At 36.8% G+C, this 25,105-nt stretch overlaps 1 protein-coding gene across 1 annotated transcript in view; it reads left to right on the plus strand.

The window, feature by feature from the left end:
* GYPA (glycophorin A (MNS blood group)) overlaps nt 1-25,105 on the plus strand; it is a 37,375-nt gene that overhangs the window by 1,980 nt on the left and 10,290 nt on the right. The window contains exons 2-4 of the mRNA XM_029956590.1: nt 2,344-2,409; nt 21,724-21,762; nt 21,860-21,889. Coding sequence (XP_029812450.1) covers nt 2,344-2,409; nt 21,724-21,762; nt 21,860-21,889 — 135 coding nt within the window. The remainder of the gene's footprint in view (nt 1-2,343; nt 2,410-21,723; nt 21,763-21,859; nt 21,890-25,105) is intronic.

The raw sequence follows: 25,105 nt of genomic DNA on the forward strand, positions 1-25,105 counted from the left end.
TTGGGGGATGGAGAACTAACACTGAATACGGTTTTGATCTTTTGTGTGCCTTGGCCACTCACGTCTAGCTCAGCAAGACAGTCGCCAAAAGTTATTTTGACCAGGAAATGGCAATCTCCAGCCTCCAGATGCAAATCTTGTTTACTGGCTCACTCAACGGAGTGATAATCCTTGCCTGAGGCAGACAGAAAACTTGGCGACCCCGACATTTATTTATTTTTGAGAGACAGAGCGTGAGCAGGGAAGGGGCAGAGAGAGAAGGAGACAGAATTTGAAGGAGGCTCCAGGCTCTGAGCTGTCAGCACAGAGCCCGATGTGGGATGTGAACTCACACACTGCAAGATCATGACCTGAGGTGAAGTCAGATGCTTAACCTTAACTGACTGAGCCACCCAGGAGCCCCCTGTTTTGTTTTGTTTTTTGTGGTGAGGGGTGGAGGATATTTGGAAAGGACTCCAGGAGAAGAAATAAATACTTCATGTCTACAACTGCTCAAGTGACTAGTGTACTAAGGCCTTCGATGACAGCTCATGAGAGGTCATCAAGGCCATGTGACCCTGAAGACCCTCTGCGGCTCCCTTAGGCTGCCATCCAGCGCCTTTGCGTTTTCTGAAACCCTCCGAAGACATTCTCTGGAATGATGGAATAATGGGAAGGTGTTTGAGCAGGTCCCACCCTCCTCTCACTCATTAGGAGAAGTGGAGAACCTGGAAAGTGGTTTAAATATCTTTGGCTGGCGGGGTGCGGAGGGGGGGGAGATGATACTTCTTTCCCCGGGAACCTTCAGGGTAAAGCCACTATTTCTAAGTCTACATTTATCAGATGCCATTCTCCAAGTGGAGAATAAGTTCTCTTAAAATTATTTGATTCCCAATATCTGAATTCATTTACTCATTTGTTCATTTGGCACTTGTGTGTCAGGTGCTGGACACGGAGGCCACAGCAATAAAAGCAGTGAGCTCCTGTGGAGGACGCACTCAGGGCAGTGAGAGGGAACACCAGCAATAAACTGAATACATAATTCACTGACATAAGAACGATGATAAAGAGCACAAAGAAAATTAAACCAGGAGAGGTGATAAACATAATGCAGAAGGCTGATTTACAAAAGGGTAGCAGGAATTTTTTTCTCAAAGTAAGTGACATTTATTAAGATCAGTGAATGATCGGAAGACGCCGACCTTGCAAAAGTTGGGGGAAGAGCAAGGGCGAAATTTCTGACACAGGACAGTAGTGTGTTCAATGCTTTTATTTGAAAATCAAATTCCAACACTAAGAAGAAATTTGAGAATGCAGTATTGTAACACTTCAATTTTATGACTTAGTTAAGTCATAAACCAGGTCCCTCTAAACGTTTCCTGGTTTTACTTTAAAGTTTATGCAAAATTTGCATTCTAGGCTGTAACATACTAATTTAATTGGAAGATCCAAAGGGACAGGTATTATCACAGGTTTTATTCGTTAGTGTATCTCCAGAATCTAGTACAACTTTTGCCATGTTGTAGGATATCAGGTGAATCAGCAAGGAAACAAGTAAAGGGAGGGAGGAGAAGGAAGGAAAGGATATTTGTTTTCATTTGTTTAGGCAAAATGAGAGCTCCATGTAGGCATACCATGATACCCTGGACATCTTACTACACACACTCTGCAGGTACATCAGGTTCACATACTTAGAAGAAGGACTAAATAAAGAAGCAAGGCATCTCCTTTTTCTTCATTGATCCAAGAAGAGAGTCTTTCTGGCCATGTAAATGTTAAAAGGAACCTTTCTGAACTGGGTTTCAGGAACCATTTTAATTTCTTGCAAGTAAAATCTGTGTCTTTACTTATGCATCCCACACCTTGCTGGGCACATAGTAAGCACTCAATAAATAATAGTTGCAGAAATGACAAATGACCAAAATTTTGCTGCAGACTAGTTTCACTATGGAGAATCAATTTATCCTCATGGACATCAGTTTCATTGTCCCTGTTGAATAAAACACAGACAGATAGCATCTAAAATCCCTTCCATCTCTAAACTTCTATGAATTCCCAAAGGTCAAGCTGAGATGGCCTGTACCCTTGTTCCCCAACCCATAAATGTCATCATCTTGGGGGTAAAATTGGGTTTTTAGATAGAAATGGACACCCCACTATAAATGCCTGGGGAAAGATTCCTCAAGAAGGGACAAAAGAGATGGTACCTCAAAACTGACACACATGAATTTTAAATCGGCAAACCAGATTTAGCATTCTTGTGATGAATTTCTTTTTGCTTTGGTTTCTAGAGCATTATTGAAAATATCTATGAACCTTTCTGGGAAGCACATTTTAAGTAATTTCCTCAACTTGTCTTTATAGGCTATAGTTCCTCTCAAGAGACTACTGAAAGTCACCCAGTAGGAAGCCCCACTCATGAATCACCAAGTAAGTTACTGACAAAAGCAGATGGGTAATAGATTTCCAGCCATTATCATCATTTTTGCATATTTAATAAGTACCTATCAGTTTGGTCTTCTGTGATACATGACCTAGATGGAAAGTAAAGCAAGAATCCTAAGAAGAAACATCCCAGGGTTATCTCTGGGTGTTGGGATTGTATGTGACTTCTTTTTCTTGCTTTTTGATGCTTTCCAAATTCTCGGCAAAGAGAATCATAAAACGTAATTAGGAAATGGTAAAAAAGAAAAAATGAAAAAGTAAACAGAACAAATAACCATGCTTTCTAAGAGGCCTCTGTCATTAAGCTATGCTGACAAATATGAACAGGAAAACCAAGCTACTGGCAGATGGATTTCACGGCGGTTACTCAAATATACTTGGTTAGAATGTTTGCCGAATCTCATTCCAGGGATCTGGTAGAGAAAAAAGCAAGAATTGTCAATAAACAGTGGAGATAAACCATCAATATTAGTTTTCCCATTTTCCATTTTTTATAGGGCTTGTTTCTGTTATGATACACAACTCGTCCACATCTATTACAATATACAGCTCATACATATCTGTTATGACACATAACTCCATTATGATATACACAACCCCAAGCCACCAATTGCCACACACCAGCAGCTAAGAGTATCCAAAGAGTGGCAGATGCATAGAACCTTAGGACACTTTGTTCACGAAGAGACTTCTATCACATCATGGGAGTCAGGCAGTGTTCCGGGCCGCACCTGTCTCAGAAAAGTAAATGACTCTAAAACCATTGTAAGCCCCAAATCATAAAACACCATACGTACTGTCCCTGGGCACCATACCAACCGTCAAAGCAAAGGTGCTGGGAGAGATTTCTGGCCTCATTTCAGCTAGAGCTTTGTCTCCCCTGATATTTTAGATTCAGACTCAAATTTAGCAGTTTGCTTTGAAGATCCTAGCAAAAGGGCTGGGTTCCTCTCAGAGGTGTGCTTAACTGACAGAGGTATTAAACTTAAGCAATTACCCAGTGATAGAGACAATGAGCTCTCTCCTTTACAAAAACCACAGGTAAAGAGAGAATTCGGGTCGTGGAGTATATTTAACTTTTCACATATTTGTTCAAGAAAAATGAGAAAAGTATACACTTTCTGTATACCAGGCACTGCGCTAAGCCCTCTACATAGATTTTATTCTGGCAATAACTCTGTGGAATAGGTATTATTCCCGTCGTGCAGATGAAAAACCAGGTTCAGAAAGTTTTTAAAACTTGCCTGAGGACATACAGTCAGTGAGCAGGAAAGCTGGGTGCAAATCCAGGAGGCTTGACTGCAGAGCCCTCAGCCTTAGCAGTCATTCCTGATCTGCTGCCCAGAAATAAGCTCTGCTGATGTTTTGGCACAAATATTCCAGATTTTTTTTTCTAAGCATGTTTACAAATATATACTTAAAAATTACTGTATGTAATATTCTGAAACCTGACTTTTTCTCGCTTAAAAAACATCTACTCCATATTAGTAAGTACATTTATAAGACATTTTAATGGCTTCATTTTATTACATCTGATGCCTAAGCATGGTTTATTTAACCAATGCCGTGTTTCAAATATTTAGATTGTTTCTACTTTACAGTCTGGTTTTGTTTGTTTGTTTCAAGTTTTTACTTAAATTCTAATTAGTTAACATATAGAGTAATATTGGTTTCAGGATGAATTTAGTGATTCTTCACTTACATACAACACCCAGTGCTCATCACAAGTGCCCTCCTTAACGACTAAACAACACTATGATGGACAGCCTCGTAGACTGATCTTTCTGTGTCAGAATATTTACCTTTTAAAGGTTTTGATGAATATTGCTAAATTTGCTTCCCCAAAAGTTATGACAAAGTATATACCCATCAGTACGTTTTGAAAGCTTTTGTCTCAGTACCTTCTTGCCAAATTGTGTCCCAGAAATCTTTATCTGAGATTAAGTGAACAAAATGGTGTATTTATGTTTTGACTTTTATTTCCTTGATTTCTAGTGAAAAGAAATATCGATGTGTGTGAGTGTGTGTGTGTGTGTGTGTAACAGCTTTACTAAGTTATAATTTGCATACAGTGAAATTTACTAATTTCAAGTGTAAGACTCAGGGCTGAAGATTAGAATGGGACAAGCGAGGTACTCACCTGAGGACCAAATTCAAGGGGGCACCAAAACCTTAGTCATCATGATAAATACTTTTAAAAAGTGTTTTTTAAACTCAAAATTAATTCAAAAAATCAACGGTGAATAAAATATCAGAAGTTTAAACACAGCTGAGACGCATCAGAGTTAGGTCTGAGGTGAGGTGAGTGAGGTGAGGCAAACCAGTGCCAGGTCAGACCCTGGCTTCTGGTGGACAGTTCCTGAGAATAAACATCTTCATCTACTCAGCAACTGAGCAGCTGAGTGGCAGCTAGCAGTCCATCTTTTTGAAAGGTCTCTTTCTGTTCATCCCTATTTCTAAGGAGTAGCACTTTGGAGGCCCCAACTTAAACCTTGTGGTGTTTATTAAAAAAATATTCTTAAAGAAGGGTGCCTGGCTGGCTCAGTTGATAGAGCATATGGCTCTTCATCGCAGGACCATGAGTTTGAGTGCCATGTTGGGTGTGGAGAGTGCTTGAATAAATAAACTTAAAAAAATTTTTTAATGTGCTGAATTGGTCATGGCTCCTTCTCCTCCTCAGTGGGCCCTGAACACCTAGTTCTGTGAGACCATTAAAATCTCTCCCAAGTTTCACAGCCTCTCAGGCCTCACTTGCAAATAGACAAATGTCTTCAGGGGAAGGGCAACATCAAGCTCACTTCTGTGTACTCACCTTCAGAGCCCACTGTCCTGGTAGGCTCTGATGCCCTCTCTAGAGGCTTTAAATTTGCTCAGTTTTTCTACTTACTGTGGACAGGAGGCTTGATCTGCAACAAGCTAGTTTTGGCTTGGCTGGAAGCCAAAATTTTAGTTTATTCCTCCAGTTGATTTTCAGAATCATTTGGGAAAGTTATCCCTTACGCAACATAAAAATATTCTCAGGGTCATTTGGCTAGAAGAGAATGAATGATAGAATTAAATTAATAAATTAACTCAGAGCAAATAAAAAATTTTGTGATAGTAAATCTTTGAATTGGGAATATATCATGTTTTTCCACTGAGTCCAACTTATGTCCTCTGAAGAGTTTGAAAAACAATTCTGAAAAAATAATTCTGAAAAAAACTTTAGATAAATTTTATGTATTTCCTTTTTGAAGAGGTATTTTACATGCCCTGTTAACTGTCTTCATTAAAATATGCTTCATTATATTTTCAAATTGTTTATCAATGGCTTAAGATGAATTTTCTACTTTTGTAAGTGACATGGCTAACCTTTTTTGGTTAAAATGGTAGACTTTCTTCAATTTCCAAAATTAAGTAATCGTATTCCTTATAAAAGTGACATGTTGATTCTTCACTTGAAATAAATGTTCATAGCCACTTCTTTTCTCATGATATTGCATTGTTAGAACTTCTAAACGTTGTATATGATAGGTCATGTTATATACAATGGTCGTGGTAGCAGTCATTCTTGTCTTGAGACTGTCTATGATATGAATGTCGCACCATTAATTATGATGTCTGTGGCTTCCAGCAAATAATCCTGATGTTAAGAAATTTCTTGCTAGCCTTAAACAAAGAGATTTAATCAAGAAAAAGAAAAGATCTTAAATCTACAAAATGCCTTTTATGCATCATAGTTGAAGCTTTGAAGTTGACTTCCACAGCAGTATAATTATAAATTTCCTGACTGTTATCATGAGATGGAAAGTATCTGTTACACCTAGCATAACAGAAATACTCTTTAAACTTTTGTTTGCTTTTTTTTTAAGAATGTCTGTTCATCTGATTAGTTTCTATTTATTTTACTATGTTTTTATTCTTCAATATGATGAAGTGATAAATTATATCAATGGATATTATCACATTGCCCTATACCTGCCATCCTGGTATCAATTACTTGGCTATTGTAAAGTATTCTTTTAATATCGTGCTACACTTAATATTTGTTTTAGGATAATTTTACCTGCATTTCTCATATATAAATTTTTTCTCAAAACATTTGTGAGCATATATGCATTTGCTATCAAAAATAAAATAATTTTTGCTCATTTTATTAAAAAATAATTCATTAATCACTATGTGGCAGTTTTAAACAAAAGATATTGTGAAGAAGAGTCATCTCTTCCAATTATAGTAGGATTTTTTATAGGAATAGATAAAAAATACATTATTTCATGTGTACATGAATATGGTAAATTATATTATCCCATTTCTTTTCTTCAAATTTTTATTTTAAAAAATTGAAACACATGGAAAGAATCAAAGAAGACTAGCACAAATATTCTATATTATGTTTCTTGATTCAATAATTGTGAATTATTGACTATATTTGCTTTACCTGTCTACAATTGTATAAATATATAAATATATACTTTGGTTATATCATTTGAAATTAAGTTACAGACATTATGACACTTTACTCATAATCCTTTTAACATTCATGTCCTAAGGAAAGGATATTCTCTGAAATAATCAACAATTATTTCAATATCTAACAATGTTAACAATAATACTGTAATATAATCTTTATATTCACATTTACCCAATTGCCCCATGTATATCTTTTATAGCTGTTTTTGTTTAAAATCAAATTTTAGCCTACATTCATTCATTGAATTTGTTTGCTACTTCTATTTGGGTTTAGAATAATTACCCAACTTTTTTTTAATGACATTGATTTTTTGAAGGCTCCAAAAGAGTTGTCTTGTTTGATTTGCCTTATCATTTCTTCAGTGTATTTCTTTTTTTTTTTTTTAGTTTATTTTTTGATAGAGAGAGAGAGAAAAAGAGCAAACAGGGGAGAGGCAGAGAGAATCCTAAACAGGCTCCGTGCTGTCAGCATGAAGCCTGACATGGGGCCTCAACTCATGAACCATGAGATTATGACCTGAGCTGAAATCCAGAGTCAGACACTTAACTGACTGAGCTACCCAGGTGCCGTCACTTAGTGTATTTCTTGAAGGAAATTTTTGACAGCATTCTTTTCATGGCTATTTATTTCTCCAGCTTTTTTTTTAGATGCTCAATCATATATATTTTTCTAAGACACTTTTTATTTTAATTAAACTTTTCTAATTAAAGATGTTATCTCTGAATTTTATGTATCTTTTCTCATTTCTAATAATTACAAATTTGTGTTTTATGTTCTCTACTTATCTTGATTGAAACTTGTGATGGTTTAATAATTCCTCAAAAACCATTTTGATATATTTATCAATTTCAGTATTTTACATTTAGTCATTTTTGTTCTTTATTGACTTGTTCCTTAATTTCTGTAAGGTTTATTTTACTATCCTTTTGCTCATTTTATTTATTATCATTTTATGCTTAATAATGATCAATCAAGATTGGGAGTTTGTATTTTTTTGGCCATTATAACTAAACTTTGATAAGAGGTGTTCTGTTAATTTCAAAAGAGTATAACTACTACATTAGTATTTTACTTTGTTACAGTTGGTTTCTTTCTTAATGTTTACTTTGTCCTTCACCTTATTCCCACAAAATTTCTCATTTTGTTGTATTGTCGTCAGACACTATGCCCTATATAATTTCTACTTTGGGATTTTTTAAGTTCATTTCTTTATTTTTGAGAGAGCAGGATCAGGAGAGGTGCAAAGAGAAAGGTACAAAGAGAGTCTCAAACAGGCTCTGCACTAACAGAGGGCTTGAACTCATAAACCATGAGATCATGACCTGCGCCAAAATCAAGAGTCAATCTCTTAACTGACTGAGCCACCCAGGTTACTTTTTATTAAGAGTTTCTTTGTATCCAAATTACTATACATAAGCAGCAGAAAAGAAGATGTCATCTTTATTTTTAGTGTATGAAATTCTCTATAGAGCTATTTAATCAACCTTGATGCATCCGCCTTTAGATGGGTATAGTATAGGCTAGGTTCTGAATACAGGTAGATTCCAAAGGATAATAGCCAACCTTCATGAAGCATTTATATACTGCCAAGCACTACTCTAAGTCAGGTATATATATTTAATTATTTTATTATGGAGACATGTAATAAAATTCACCATTTTAACCATTTTTAAATGTGCAACTCTGGTGGTGTTTAGTACATTTACAATGCTGTACACCCTTAGCTATTATCTAGTTTCAGAACATTTTCATAAGCCTAAAAGGAAATACCAGATGCATTCAGCTCTCATTTCCCCTTCCACCAGCTTTGGCAACAACTAATTTGTTTTCTGTCTCCATCAGTTTTCCTATTCTTGATATTTCATATACATGTAATCATAAATACATGGTCTTTTATGTCTGGCTTCATTCACCTAGCATGTAGTAAAAAAAAGCATTCTTTTCTTATGAATGAATAATATTCCATTGCATGGATGTACCACATTTTATTTATTCATTCATCACTTGATAGACATTGGTCTCATGTGCCTTTTTGGTTCTTGGAAATAGTGTTGTTATAAAGATGCTTATATAGGTTTTTTTTTTTGAACACCTGTTTTCAATTCTTTTTTGAGCATATCTAGGAGTAGGAATTCTGAATCTTATGGTATTTTATGAATAACTTATTGAGGAAATGCCATACTGTTTCCACAGAGGCTGCACTATTTTACAACCCCTCCAGGAGTGCATGAGGTTCCAATATCTCCACATCTTCAGCAACACTAGTTATTTTCTAGTAGGTGCGAAGTCATAATTCGTTGTGGTTTTGATTTGCATTTCCTTGGCGACTGATGGTGTTGAGCATCTTTTCATGTGGTTGTTGGCCATTTGTGTATCTTCTTTGGAGAAATGTCTACTAAAGTTCTTTGTCCATTTTTAAATCGGGTTGTTTGTGGTTTTGTTACATTATAACGGTTCTTTATATATTCTGGACACTAGACTCCTATCAGATAGATGATTTGCAAATATTTTCTCCCACCCTGTGTTTATGTTATTAAAATAAACATTTAAAAAATTAAAATTTTATTGCATGTGCTTTTGGTATCCTATCTTGCAAAAGAAAACCACTGCAAATCTAAGAACATGAAGATTTACTGCCATATTTCCTTCTAAGGGTTTTATAGTTTTTAACTCTTATATTTATGTCTTTGGTCCGTTTTTTGATTTGATATTTTAGATGGTGTGAGATAAGAATCCAACTTCATTCTTTCGCATTAAGATACTAGTTGTCCCAGAACAATTTGTTGAAGAGAATGTTATTTAATGGTCTTGGCCTCCTCGTTGAAAATCAGTTGATAAAGATATGGGTTTATTTCTAGATTCCCGATTCTATTCCACAGATTCTTTGAGCAGCAGCGCACTGTTTTGATTGCTATTGCTTTGTAATAAGTTGTTAAGTCCTCCATCTTTGTTCTTTTTCAAGAATAGTTCGGTTATTTGTGGTTCTAGAAATTCCATATGAATATTAAGAACAGCTTTTCCATTTGTGCAAAAATTTACACATATTTTAACTCATTTAAGTAATTTATAATATAGCAACAATTATTATCCCCATTTTATAAAAGATGAAACAAAGGTACAGAGAGATTAACCAACCTGCCCTAGGTCTCAGCTAGTAGGGAAATTAGTTTGAACCCACACAGGCTGGCTCCAAAATCTGTGCACTTAATCAATACATTAAATTATCTCATTTGTCACATAGGCTTGTTCCAGCCTTGGGCTCTTCCTGGCTCTTGCAACATTGTCATTCAGTGTTCTGCTCGTGCTTTCACTAAAGTAGAGCCTGTAATGAATACTCATGGTCTGTCTTCTCCTTCTGGTTCAGTTAATAAGCCCTAATTGGGGAACTATGATGTTAGCCTTTTGCTCCTTTTCATCTGGGCTAGATACTTTTTAATCTAAGGATCTTTAATCTAAGGATCATCTTTGACGATTAACACTTATTTCTCAGTCACGATTGTATTTAAAAATCAAATGAAAGAAAATAATCCTAAAGTACAAAAAGTGAGTATGCACCATCTGCTGAAGCCAACTGGAAAGAGGAACCACGGCAGTGAAACTGTATCTTGCCAGAAAGACACTGCACAGATATGCCTCTTGGTGTCCTCTGAACTATTCCGTCACGTACACATCTCACAATCATCTTGTCAGGCAATTCAGCAACATCACTTCAAGATGAGTGTATGGGAATGTAGAGACACATGAAAAAGTTTATTCTCATTGATTTATTACTCCAGAAAAGTCAACATCAATCACTTGTGATTGCAAGTCCAATGTTTTTCAGGTCCTGTCAGTGTTTATTTTTTGAGCCATTGATCTATCACAGTCGGAGAAAACTATTAAAATTGTTCCACTACCTTTGTAATTCTTCAAATTCTTCTTTTGCTTTATATTTCTTGTTGCTATGTTATGGGGAGACAATGCCCCACATTTACCTAAGAATCATTGTGTAGTATATCCTTTAACAGTGTAAATTAATCCTTCATGTCTTTTTAGCGCCATTGCCTTTAATTCTACTTTGTCTAATCTTAAATTTTTGATTCCTGTTTTTATTTATTTGTATTTGTCTAATATACCTTTGCACTTTTTTCTTTTACATATTTTGTGTTCTTTTGTTTGTGCTTCTTGTGATCCAGCATACATTTGTTGGGGTTTTTTTCCTGTCTATTTTGACTAAATCTAAAGGTGTTTGCATTTTAATATGGGAATTTAATCTATGTGTGTATATGGATTTACAACTGATGTGTAGTATATTTTGCTATCTCTATTCCACGCTTTCTCTTTTTAATGATTTATTCCTGATGTTTTGACATGTATGCTATGGTCAGTTTGCTTTTATCCTCTTTATGTTTTGAAGGTAGATAGCCTATTTATAATTATCCTATTGGTTAACTTTATGTTTTTAAAGAATTCTGTCTCAGAACTCCTAAATCAGTTTAATGACACAGTACACTTAGAAACTGTAACTGCTTTTATGGACCCTCTAAAAGCCAACTGGGCAAGAGCTCATGGGTGCCTTGAATGGATTTCAGTTGTGTCACGGGGTGTTGATTCCCTCAGCCCCTCCGGAGGCCAGGTATTCAGGTCAGGGATAGCAAGGTATATCAGCCTTAGGACACAGTCACGTGGGATTAAGACATAGTGAATGTACGCTGTAACTCATTGTACACAAATACAAACATATATGAAACAAAATTCCACAAAATAATGTCCTTATTATGTGTGATGCAGTCTCTTCTATTTTATATAATTTTCTATTTTAATGCCAATAACCACACAGTGAATTAATTTCAAAGCCCATTAATGCAGTAATTCACTATCTTGACTACATGTTGGAATTATCTGAGGGACTCTTTCTAAAAGATATTGATGACTGAGAACCATAGCCAGAGATTCTAAAGACACTAACACAGAAGCCAGAATACTACAACATGGGAGCCAAACCAACCCACCATTTTTTTAAGTGCTTTAAAAAAGCAAAAGAATAATAACATTTTGTGACATGTGAATATTATATAAAATTAAAATGTTAATGTCTAATTTTTGGAACAAAGCCATACTTCCTTATTTACGCTTTGGCTTACACATTGCCTATAGCTGCTTTTGTGCTGTAATCACAGTTAAAAGAGTTGTAACAGAGACCAACCATGTGACCCACAAAGCATCAGATATTTATTGTTTGTCCCTTTACAAACAGTCTGCCGACTCTTGCACAAGGGATTTCATTCTGCAATTTGAAAAGTCAGTTTTAGACTGAGGATTTCCCAGCTAAGTTCTTGAGGAGATCCTTGGAGCTGGCCCCAGCTGGCCGTGAGCACAGGGTGTGAGGCTCCAGGCCCACTGCCCACCTTCTTTCCAATAGAGCCATTCCCACCTAGTCGGCTTCACCCACTGAGGAGCTTACCCTTGCAAAATGTTGGGGGGAGATGGGCTTTTCTAAGACAAAGTCACAAGAAATACCATCACGTAATATGGTTACTATTTCTCAAGCAAAAAATCAGGCTATTCTCCAATTGTTTTCTGAATTAGTTCAAGCTCTCGATAAGGGTGATACAAGAACCTCAGAAAATTTAAAAGTAGATCTCGAAGCCCTGGAAAATGAAGTTTCTACATGTGGAAGTAGTTTGGAGCAATGGCTCTCACCACTGGCAGCACACTGGAATCTCATGCCTGTGCACCTCAGATGATCCTAATACACAGTCAGGACTGAGAATATTGATCTAGTTTCTATTGTTGCTATTTGTCATGGTTCAACCAGTGGCAGAAAGTCTCAGTGGTATTAGATCTTTGGGATAAAATTTTCACTTTTTTTTTTTGGAGAGAGAGAGAACGCATGCCCACACATGCAAGCACACCAACTGGGGAGGGGCAGAAGGAAAGAGAATCCCAAGCAGGCTCCATGCCCGATGCAGGGCTGCATCTCACAATCCCTGAGATCATGATCTGAGTGAAAATCAAGAGTCAGAAGCTTAACTGACTGAGCCACCGAGGCATCCCTTCACATTTAATTAGAATTTTTCTCCTCCAGCCTAACTTCCTTAAGCTCAAGACTAATGAGTGCAGGAAATTCAGCTACCAAAATGCCAATAATTTAAATAAAGCTGGAACACTTAAAGTATGTGATCCTCTTTTGTTCTGAAGATTTGGGGTGGAGATAGTAACTGGATTGGAAGATGCTTGGCTCAAAAAAGTGAGATTTCAGCTAACAAATTGTTACTAACCAGAAACATGTCTTTCCTATAACATGGCTGTGACACTACATGTTACCCTATACTTCTAGGTTAGAGGTATACCCTCTCACCTCAGGTTATACACAAGGTGAGTTATTTTTGTATCTTTTCACTTAGCCCTACTTGGCCATAAGTGAAGACTTGCTTGAGAGTAGTTGCATAATTTATTGAGAATTTAATCTCTCAAAGCAACTTGTTTGGGGCTCTCACTCTTTTTCTTCTGCATAGATCATGGTAGAACTTTGCAGACAGTTCTGCAGTCAGACAGATCTGAATTTAAAACCCAGCTCTGCCATTTATCAATGGAATCTCTTAGGTGAGTTAGGCAGTGTTTCTGATCTTTGTATTTCTCCTCTTCAGATAATGGTTAATATACTATAATATGCTCTCAGGTTTTGAAGGTGGAAAGAGAGGATACCCAGCATGTAGTGCATACATAATGGGTTAAATATGAATATTATTATCTCAGCCATATAAATGTCCATGATTTTGGACTTGTGACATTCTTTACAGGATATCTGTTCCATTACTCTCATATCAGAGGCAAGAAACTGAGGCTCAGATAAGCTGAATGACTTACTCAGATCCTCAACCAGTTAGTGGCAAAGCTTGGACTGGAACTCTGACCTCTTTTCTCACTGGGACAAGGGAGATAAATCTCCCTTGCTTTCTTTCTGTCTGGACTGAAGAATGCACAGCAGCCAAGATTATAGGCTGATTTTTCCTTCTATGAGTGATTTGGAGCAGTGAGAATGGCCAGCAGCTGGGTAGTACAGAACCAGGCTACTAAGCTCAAGGTTCTTTGAGGGAAGCCGTTGTCATCCTAGTCCACAGCAGCTTCAAGGCAGACTCAATGAAGGGCTATTATTCTATCAAGGAAAGAAAAGGCAGAAGTGTGACCACCTGGCTTCAAGAGAACTGCCAGAGTATGTCACTCTAAAGACGAAAAAAGCTGGGTCATTGCACTGGCCACCTCACCCACTAAATGCACCAGACTGTTCCCTTCCTTAAGAGCTAGTGATCAGAGGTTCAAACAAAGTATTGAGGGCCATTCAAAACACTAGGCTCAAATATTATCACAACAACCCCTTTAGAAAGCTCTTTTTTTCCCCCAAATTGTAACTGTTCTTTTGGCTTACTAAAACCTTTCCAAAAAAGAAAAATGAATGACAACTTGACCCAGATTGAATTTGTCAATCCTTTGTTTTCAATCGCAAAACTGAGTATATTGCTTAACATCCAAAGCCTACTCCAAACATTTTTTGGGGTGGCAGGCCGGATCCCCACTTGTACACTCATTCTGTATAAAATAGGGCCTGGCAGAAAAGACACTGAGCTGGAAGTCAGCAGATGTGAGTTTTTGTCCCTGTTTTACCACAACCTAGCTATGTAAAACTTCCACAAATAAATGTATCAATCAATATTCATGGTCATCCAATGCCAAAAGAAACCTACAGCACTTAGAAAATTTAGTTTTCTGACTTGGAAACTATTTAAGGCATTTCATATGCAGGATGTGTCCTTGTAAGAGTTTGCTTTCATAAGATAAGACTTCTATCAAGTCCCAGTCAGGAGGGAACCAAACCCAAACCAGCAGCTGTAAGAGTCAACTTTATCACCTCGTGACAGGAGCTCTGCTACTGGAAGTTTTGGCATAAAGCAAAATTATAGGGTATTTGTCCAACATTGCACTTTATTGTTATCCTTCTAATAAGGTTTCATGTTAAAAATGTCAGCTGTTTGGGAAAGCCGTGTGATTTGGTGGATAGAGCACAGAGCGGGGTATTAAGAGACTGGACCTCTATTCCCCATTGTAACCCTAAATGTGTCCTGGGCCCACAAGTTGCCCCACCTTCTTGGTACACTGGGGATAGTGACAGGGGCCTTCTCATGTTCACTGCCTCAATATACGGACATTTCATTCTGTTTTAGTGAATATCTGTGAGGTCAGAGCAGTTAGGGTAAGAAAGAAAAGAGGCAAATGTTCTGGAACAATTCAGATGATGATACAGTCATGAAAATTTAGAATCTTTAATACTCTGGGTCATATATTAATTTATTCATTACACCCTTCTAGAACCTAAAATTATGTAATTCAGTTCCAGTCACTGTAATGTACTTTTTACAAAGTACCAAAACAAATGCCATTTCAATGTCTGGGAACCAAAACAAACAAACAAACAATTTGTTTAATGTGTATTTATTTTGGAGAGGGAGAGACAGACTATGAGCAGGGGAGGGGCAGAGAGAAAGGGAGACACAGAATCCAAAACAGGCTCCAGGGTCTGAGCTGTCAGCACAGAGCCCGACACAGGGCTTGAACCCACGAACTGTGAGATCATGACCTGAACCAAAGTCAGATGCTTAACCGAAACAAAATTTTAAACGAGGAATTTGAGGCCTTGCTGAAGCTACCCTTGTGACTTATTTTGCACTAATTTGCCACTTGAACTTGAAACTCATCAATCTGAGAAGTTTGCCAGTTTTTGCCTGCCACCTGTTCCCTGGTCTCCACACAAATGCACATTACAACTCCCCTGTCTGCATTTTAGCTTATACTATCTCTTTACCTTGATTCCTCCTCTTCCACATGTCTACCCAAAATTCTTCCCATCCTTGAAGTTTCTGCCAGTGAGTTATTGAAAGTAGGCATGGGGTAAGGACTTCAGAGTACATTTTTTAGAGCAACTAAGGAAATGTGTGATGTTGGGTAGCCAGATGCTGACACATCTTTCATAATACCTCATATATATATATATATATACATATATACACACACACACACACACACACATATATATATATCTTAGAGAAGTAGAATTTTTCAGGAATAATCTGGATGTGCTCTTCCTAGGAAAAGTGAACATATTTAAAAAATGACCATCATGTCAAAATTACTAGAAAACAGTTCCTCTTAGTGGCTATAGCAAAAAAACACTGAGGGCTCAAATATAATGTAATCAGCACAATAAATTGGTGTGTAAAAGTCAAAATGAAGAATACATGACTATTTTAAAACTCTGTGGCCTTAGGATCCCAGAATCTCAAGCAATCTGTCTTTTTATGTGTATAATGGACCCCAGTGTTCACCAGCTAATTTGCTAACATATCCAAGAAATCTTGCTGACAATATTTTGACCAGTCACAGATCTGGAAATGGAAACATTATTGGAATCTAGCAGAATTAGGTCTTGATTCTATTCCTTACCAGCTGTGTTAAACAATTATCATTTAATTTTTATGATATCAAATTTCTTATCTGTAAAGTAAGGAAGTTGGACTAGATGTTCCAAGAGACCTTGTAATATAAAATGTAAACGTACATTCTGAATTAAAAATGACAGTATTCAAATTGACCTTTTGAAAGTTTGCAAATGATGCAATTGGATTTCTTGAAAGAAATTTACTTACAGAAATCTGAGGACGCAGAGCACAAGAAAAAAAAAAAGAGAGAGAGAGAGAGAGAGAGATCTTTCTCATAAGTCCATCCCTAACAGATTTAAGCAAGCCACATCTGTTGTTCAACGGTTACAGATTTGCTCAGATGCTTTCTACCTAGTCAGTCCAACTGACGATTCTATTATAAAAAGCCCTACGTATCCCCTTATTCACAGAAATGTTGCAACTTTGTATAACCACATGTCCACAGATGTTCGTTAGTTGATTAGGGCCCACTGTACGTGGGAGAGTCAGATAGACTGGAGAGCTGTTGCTGTCAAATGTAAGCATCAAAACACTCCCAATGGTTGTTAGGGGTACGTATTATGGGATTTTGGTTTCCTTGCCTTGAATTTGGAAGTAGCCTAAGCACCTGGGAATGTACAAAGAGATTCTTCTTTTGTTTCTCCTAAGTGACATTTTTCAACTGGGGGCTGGTTTATTTAATTTGAAGTGATTGATAAAATTCTTCATATTGTCCCACGTGAATCTTAGAATAACCAGCAAGTCTTTACAATTTAACTAAGTTTTAGAATATATAAAAATTTATGTGAGTGAGCATAGCTATGTTTCGTTCAAGATGACTTTTTTTTTTTTGCTAACTATGTATTTTAGTAACAGATGTGTGAGCCTTCCTCATACTGCTAAGCAAGCACAGGTATTAACTATTATTGAAACACTTACAAGACTATTTTTCTTTCTGAAAATGGAAGAAAAACTATGACAAAGATTACTTTATAGATCAGGGACAGATATTTGATTATTGAGCAAATGATGTTTAAACATAAAAAAAACATTTTTTTAATCAAGTTGTTCTTAGGACATTTGTTTATTTGTTTAGTGTATGTATTTACTTACTGTGTTGGGAACTTTAGGTGACTGTGATAAGAAATTACATCAAAGCAACTAAATCTGGAGACTCAAAACAGGTATTTCTAAGAACATCAGTGGAAAATTTCAGCCTCAGATCAATTTGTCCACCATTCATTCGGCTTTGGTAAGAGTGCAAGTAAACCACAACATTTGCAATGAGGACTTGAATAAAGTATCTGCAGTTTTTAGAAGTTGCCTCAAAGATTTTGTTGCTCTAAACAATGTGTTGCCTTCGATGTTAGATATTCTTAAGTTCTGACTACAGTTTAGAGCCTTGGGTTTCAGCTAATTCTTCGGAAGAAAATTTCCACTAAATGCTCCTTTCCTCTGAAAAATAGCTGTTGGAAAAGAAAAAAGTTTATTTGCTATAGGCTGAAAATGGTTTCGATAAAGTTCAAAACTTCTTTTGACTAGGTTTCTCTCCCTATGCATCTTCTCATTTCAATATAAAAATATTTTTTAAAGTTATATATACTTTGCTTATACATTTAAAATACTTTGCTCTCCTTCTCTGACTGTTTAAAAGCCAAAGCCTAAAGTACCTGTTTTAAGAAATGTTAGGTCCTATTGTTGGGTCTTTGCCATATTTTTTTACAACGTGCTGAAATTTTCTACTCCTTTAAGCCTTTAGACTGCAGGCCTTCTGCACCAAAAGCAATGCCTAGTAGTGATAAGGACCCTCCGTGAGGAGGCGTGGCTAGGTTGCCAGAGGACTGCTTATCTTGACAACTACTGAACCCAAGGTGGGATCTTCTTATGAGGAGTTCTGGGCATGCTCTTCTTTCTCATATCATCCAACCTACTATTGGCAGTGACATCTCACGAATGAAAATTTGGTCCAAACCCTTTATGGTCTCTCCACTGCTTTAAGGATAAAGGCCAAATCCCCTACCACGGCCCACAGCGCACAGCAGCGCTTCACTGCCTCTCCGGCTGTTTCCCTTGTTTGCTGCGTTGTTCTCTTCACTCTTGTGATGCAGCCACACAGATACTTACAGTTCCCTCAGTGGCATCTCAAATTCCAAGACACTGCTGACACTACTGACTCTATACCTAAATGTCCACACAGTCAAAATCCTAGAGTTCTCTCAAGATGAGTTTAAAGAACACCTCCATGAGGTCTTTCCACCTCCTCCTCCTTCCGGTAGAATTGACCTTTTTGCCCCCTCTTCTCCACCACCCTAAAACACTTTATTATACTTCATGAAATCATTGTGTTTCTTTACCCAGCTGGAATTTCCTTGCAGTCAAGACCATGAATTATTTATTTGTTTATTGTGTTCTTTGTGAGCATGCTAAAACACTTTTGTAAGTTAATGGAAAAATGAATGAATACCCAAGATTCTCAGTAACCATCAGGACCCTGGTAAGACAGATATGAATTACAGTCAATTGTTTGAGACTCTACCACACCATGCCAAACACTGGGGACTTGGTAGAGTTTGTGGTCTAGGTAGGGGAAATAAGAAAGGACCTCCAAAATGAAATGGTTTTGAGCTAAGACCTGAAAAGCAGATAGCTAGGCCAGATGAGTGTGGGAAGGGATATTTCAGGCAAATGGAAGAGGAGGCACAAATGTGTGGGCATTGAAAGTACAGGGTCTTTGAGGAACCAAGAAGCATCTAATGTGGCTTGTACCTGAAGAGAGAAGGTTTGGGGCAAGCAATGAGGTGTGGAAACAAGTGTGGGGCTGGATCACACAAGGCCTTCTAGGTGTGCCTAAAGAGGAAGGGGCCCCCGCCCACAGACTGAGCACACCTCCCTAACTAGCCCCTGCAAACCCAGACTCCAGCAGTCCCTGATGTTCTGCAGAAGAGTTAGGAAGCCTGGAGGAGGGGTATATTTGTGCTGGCAGCCAAATCTCCTCACTGGCTTTGGTTAAACTTTTAGCATTTTAACACTTTCAACACTTAAAAATTTGAATGTGGCTTGTTTTGTTTCTCAGTTTTAGATTTTTTTCTTGGGTTTAAAATATGTGCATGGTATTGAAATGTTTAAAATATTTTGTTGGTCTTCTGTGAATGCATGTGTTTCAAATATTCTTGCACTCATTCTGTGCGTGCCACTTTGCCATATGGCTTATTTAATTCACTGTTATGTTCATTTTAGAGGCAATCTGGAAACTCACCTAGTTGTTTCTCTGTAAGAAATTGGTTAAAAATCTATATCTATTAGTATTTCACTGAGTACCTATTATGTACAAAGCACTATTCTAATGCTGAGGGAATTCAAAATGAGCTAGCCCTGGAAACAAATTTTATGTATCAAAAGAGACTTTCTAGTATCCTAAAGTGATCATAAATTAATGCCCTACAGGTGAATAATTATACTGAACTGAAGGGTATAAGGAGATATAACATTAACTAAAAGATATGGATAATTTTGTTCATTAGTTATACTTTTTTATAATTTTTGCACACTTTCATTGATTCTCAATAAAAATATTTCTTTCCATAATTTTGATGTTAATAGTTGCTGAAACTTCAAATACCTATCACCAGGTTATTGCTTAAAAACATTTCTTCTTATCTTTTAAATCATACACCTGAGTGTTGAAGATTAACTTAGAGACATATTTTATTTATTATATTTAGTGAATCTGTATAGCGATTTTTTAAAAATATGAGTGATGAATCGAATGGTTGAAACAAGTTGAGAAACATGGTGAAAATTGGATTTATAAGAGAGGAGAAAATATTGGGGAAAACAGTTGGAAAATAATGAGTCCTACCTGCACAATTTGGGGATAAGGATTAGCTGGAAGCTGATAGAAAGAGGCAGGTCTTGGTATTCTGTCCTTGAGTAGACTGATCAGAAATGTCAAAGACATTTTCAATTCTTTGCACATTCTCCATGAAACCTTGAGCATTGAGGTGAGGCTCCAAAGTGACACTCTCCGGGGAATGCCTGGAGGAGCTCTTCCACCCGCTCTTCATTGTAGCTGGGCCCCATTTCCCTTACTAGAATGTCTCAGAGGAAGAGGCAGACATACATCCACAGTGTTCAGATCACTGATATATATCTAAGAATGATTTATAAGTCTCATAAGCATAAAAATAACATAAATGCTCAAAGTCAGTGATTGATGACTAAACAATGGTACATTCACAAAGTGGAATTCTATGCAGCCTTAAAAACTTGCCATAGAAGAATAATCTGTGACATAGGGCACATGTCTGTGGTATGTATATTTTAAACACTATGTACATATTTATACTTACTTAAACACAATGGTCTTATATTTAGATGCAAAAGCTAAAAGGTCAGATGGCTCTATACCAAAATGTTTAAAGTGTCCAACTCTGGGTAGTTTGTTAAGAGATGATTTTTATATTATTCTTGCTTTCCTCATATTTCCCAACTTTTCTTCATTGAACAGATTATATTTCCAATAAAAAATCTTATTTAATTTTTAAAACTTTATGAAATAATTCACAAATTTGACATTTATAAAATTTAAAAATAAAAGTATAATTGTTTTCATTCTAAAAATTGACTTGTAATGCATTTCATGAGATTTTAAAAGGATACATGAGAATATATATTCTAACGAATAACCTTGGCCTTGAATTGATTACATCACTTGGTTACCTGCATCCTCAGCCACTCATTTCAGACTGGAGCCAGCATTTCATACAATTCTATTACAACTTGGAAATGCTACTTTTGAAAGAGAAAAAAGAAGTGTGGGTGGGGCACCTTAGAATTGATTTACACTCTATTAAGTGAGAAGAAATTGAATTCAGTCATGTCTTTGTTTTCATTTTTACCAGGGAAGTAGACTTGTACCAATGAGGTGGAGACAGGGATGCATGAGGCAGAACATTTGTCCTGTGTAATCACCATGAGTCTCCCTGTTTCTTTAATATAAACAATTTCCCAAATTGGAAGTATGGAAAATACTGTGCAAAAAAAGTTTTTAGTTCCTTCCCCCCTTTATAAGGATAATAACAATAATAACCAACATATATGTAAAGCTCATTATGTGCCAAGAACTCTGCTAATGTGTGTGTACACACACACACACACACACACACACACACACACTAAATTATTTTAGTTCTTATAGTGACATTTTGAGGCAGGTTTTATCATTTCACACATGAGGAAATAAATATACACTTTCCTCATCTGTAAACCCCTGCTGTAGAAATTCCAGAGCTGCCACTGGGAGGGACATAGAATAAACTTTTATTTTATGATATGTTCTAGAGTCCACCCAGTCACCTTGTTTCTTATCTTTTTCTCAACTTCTATTTTATATAGGTTTGGATACCACAGCGAGCCAACGTTTCAGCACTCCTGGTAAGAAAACAGGAATAAACTTTTATTTTATGATATGTTCTAGAGTCCACTCAGTCACCTTGTTTCTTATCTTTTTCTCTACTTCTGTTTTATATAGGTAGAGTGGGCCAACGTTTCAACATTCCTGGTAAGAAAACAAGACAAGAATTTTTAGTTGCTATAAACTAACATCTCCCAGATGGGAAACAAAGTTTATTCATTAAAAATTTTTTAATTCAAGCATAATTAACATATTATATGATATTAGTTTCAGATATACAATATAATGATCACAAGACATGTACTCTTAATCCCCTTAACCCATTTCACTGTTGGTGGAAATGCAAGCTGGTGTCACCACTGTGAAAAACAGCATAGAGGTTCCTCAAAAAAACAGAAGTCAAAATGCCATATGATCCAGTGATTCCACTACTGAATATTTACCCAAAGAAAATGAAAACATTAATTTGAAAATATATGTGCATTCCTATGTTTATTGCAGCATTAATTACAACAGCCAAGAAATGGAAGCAACCCAAGTGTCCATCCATAGAGAAATGGATAAAGATGTAGTATATATATACAATGGAATATTACTTGGCCATAAAAAAGCGTGAAATCTTGCCATTTACAACAACATGGGTGGATTTAGGACGTATAATGCTAAGTGAAACAAGTTAGTCAGAGAAAAACAAGTACCATATAATTTTACTCATGGATGAAATTTAAGAAACAAACAAACAAAAAAAGAAGAGACAACCAAAAAAATAAAACAGGGTTTGTTTATATTTTAAGATAGTTACTTTGGAGTCATTGTTATGATGCAACTCTATCTAATTAGACCTATCACTGTGGCAAAACTGTGATGAATACTGAGAAACAGAAGCTAAGTAGACATAATCCCTACTCCAGAGGAATTCTCACTTCTGGAGTATCTTACAGAAATACTACTGTGGACTAAAGAAATTAAAACAATCTAGAAGAGTGCATAATTGCTGAATATGACCATGAAATGGTGCACACAGATAAAAGGGACCTCACGGGACAGTGGTGAGAGTGGTCTGTGGTCAAACCAAGCTGTGTTTGCTGTCCCAGCTGTCGACCCTGAGTGAATCTTCCCTAAGGTGTTTCTGTTCCCTTAATTTTAAAATGAGCCCATAACAGTCATCTTACATTATTTCTGTAAAGATCAAATAAGAAAATGTAGGCAAAATTGCTTCATCCCGAGCCTGACACATCATAATTGCCTAGTAAATGAGACCTCTAAGCCAAGCTGAGTGTTGAAAAAAGGGTAGTCAGGCAGCATTCACAATTTTGGGTTATCTTTTCTTTTCTCTCCTTTCCTTTCCTTTCCTTTCCTTTCCTTTCCTTTCCTTTCCTTTCCTTTCCTTTCCTTTCCTTTCTTCCCTTCCTTTCCCTTCCCTTCCCTTCCCTTCCCTTCCCTTCCCTTCCTTTCCCTTCCCTTCCCTTCCCTTCCCTTCCCTTCCCTTCCCTTTTTTGCAGACTCCATGCTCAGCACAGAGCCTGACACAGGGCTTGATCTCATGACCATGAGATCATGACTTGAGCCAAAATTAAGTTAGATGTTTAACTGATTGAGACACCCAGCCACCTCTCTGGTTATTTTTCTAGGAAAAAGAAGACCACCTCATAAGAGTTGGCTGAATGTAGAAAGGGAAAGTGTCTTTTGTGGGTGGGTTTTAGGCAAGATAATCTAGATTTTTTTTTAAGGCTCAGAAAAAACTTAAGAGTGGCCGCAGGATCATAAGCTAATAGAAACATTGAGAGAATGCACTGAGATAAATGGAAGCAGCAAATTTTAAGAACAGAGACCAGGAGAGGAAATTAGGCTAAGTGCTTGGAACTAATTATAAAGCTTCTGCATTCAGTGAGACAATCTAATTTTCAAAGTGACTTCAATGTGAAGTCAACATGATGGTATCAAACCAGAAAGCATTTAAAGGTCAAATATAGACATCCCGTGCTATATGTCCTGAATTATATCCTAAACATAATGGTTAGCATGGCAGAACATTGGAAGTGTTTCTATGCATTATCTAATCTTATCCTTGCAGGAACCCAGAGAGATAGGTATTATGATCTTCATTTGCCCAAGAAATTGTTAAAACACAGAGAAATTAAGTAACTTGTCCAAGGCCACATAACTAGTAAAGGAGATTCTTATGACTGAAACCCCATCTGTTTTGCTCCAGAGCTCATATACCAACCCACAGCCCCAATTAACCTTTAAACATAACTTCTAAGGAATGATCAAGTATAACCAAGTCCCTGAGTATGTGATACAATAAGGTAGAATGTTATTTGTAATAAATAAATTCAATAAAATTGTAAGGCTATAGTAGTCTTAGAATTTCATGATGTCAAGTGGCATTGGAGACAGAAAGAAACGTAAGATGTGGGCTGATCAGGTTAACTCTGGTGGTGCATTAAGGCAACAATACTAGAAACTTCTGCAGATAGGGAATCTGTTGCAACTGCTGATAAAAGCTCAGATGAGACACAATAAGGATTTGGATCCAGATGGTGGCCATGGTATAAATCTGGAAATCTGGTAGCAACATGACCTTTCTTGGGGTTGAGCTACTGTTCAAGTGGGGTGATGGCTCGCTGTGTCTCATTTTTCCTCATCATTTTTACATGTTTTTTAAAATGCACTGTTTTTGATAGAAGTTGATAAGTGATTCTTCCAGTACTTTTTAATAACACTTTCCTTCATTTAAGGAGATGGTTTGCTAAGTTTTGACCCTTGAATACTTGTTGGGTAGTTGAAAGTAGACACTGGAATGACTACTAAGATTGACACATTACTTCCTAAATTTTATTAGCTAACTGCTTAAAATTGAACAGTAGCAGGGCACCTGGGTGACTCAGTTGGTTAAGCATCTGACTTTGGCTCAGGTCACAATCTCGAAGTTTGTGAGTTCGAGCCCTGCATCGGGTTCTGTGCTGACAGCTCAGATTCTGTGTCTCTGTCAATCTCTGCCCCTTCTGTTTGCACTCTCTCTCTCTCAAAAATAATAAACATTAAAATTTTTAAAAATATTGAACAGGGGTGCCTGGGTGGCTCAGTTGGTTAAGCGATGACTTCACCTCAGTTCATGATCTTGCAGTTCATCAGTTCGAGCCCCAAGGCGGGCTCTGTGCTAACAGCTCAGAGCCTGGAGCCTGCTTCAGATTCTGTATCTCCCTCTCTCTCTGCCCCTCCCTTGCTCACAGTTGCTTTCTCTCTCTGTCTGTCTCTTTCTTTCAAAAATAAATAATTTTTTTTAATATGCCACCATTTTTATTGCAACACGGCCATTTTTGTGAGGGTAGGGAGTTTGATCTCAAAAACAATGTTCCA

Source organism: Suricata suricatta, chromosome 1 (genome assembly GCF_006229205.1).
Source record: "Suricata suricatta isolate VVHF042 chromosome 1, meerkat_22Aug2017_6uvM2_HiC, whole genome shotgun sequence".
In the NCBI taxonomy this organism is placed as follows: Eukaryota; Metazoa; Chordata; class Mammalia; order Carnivora; family Herpestidae; genus Suricata; species Suricata suricatta.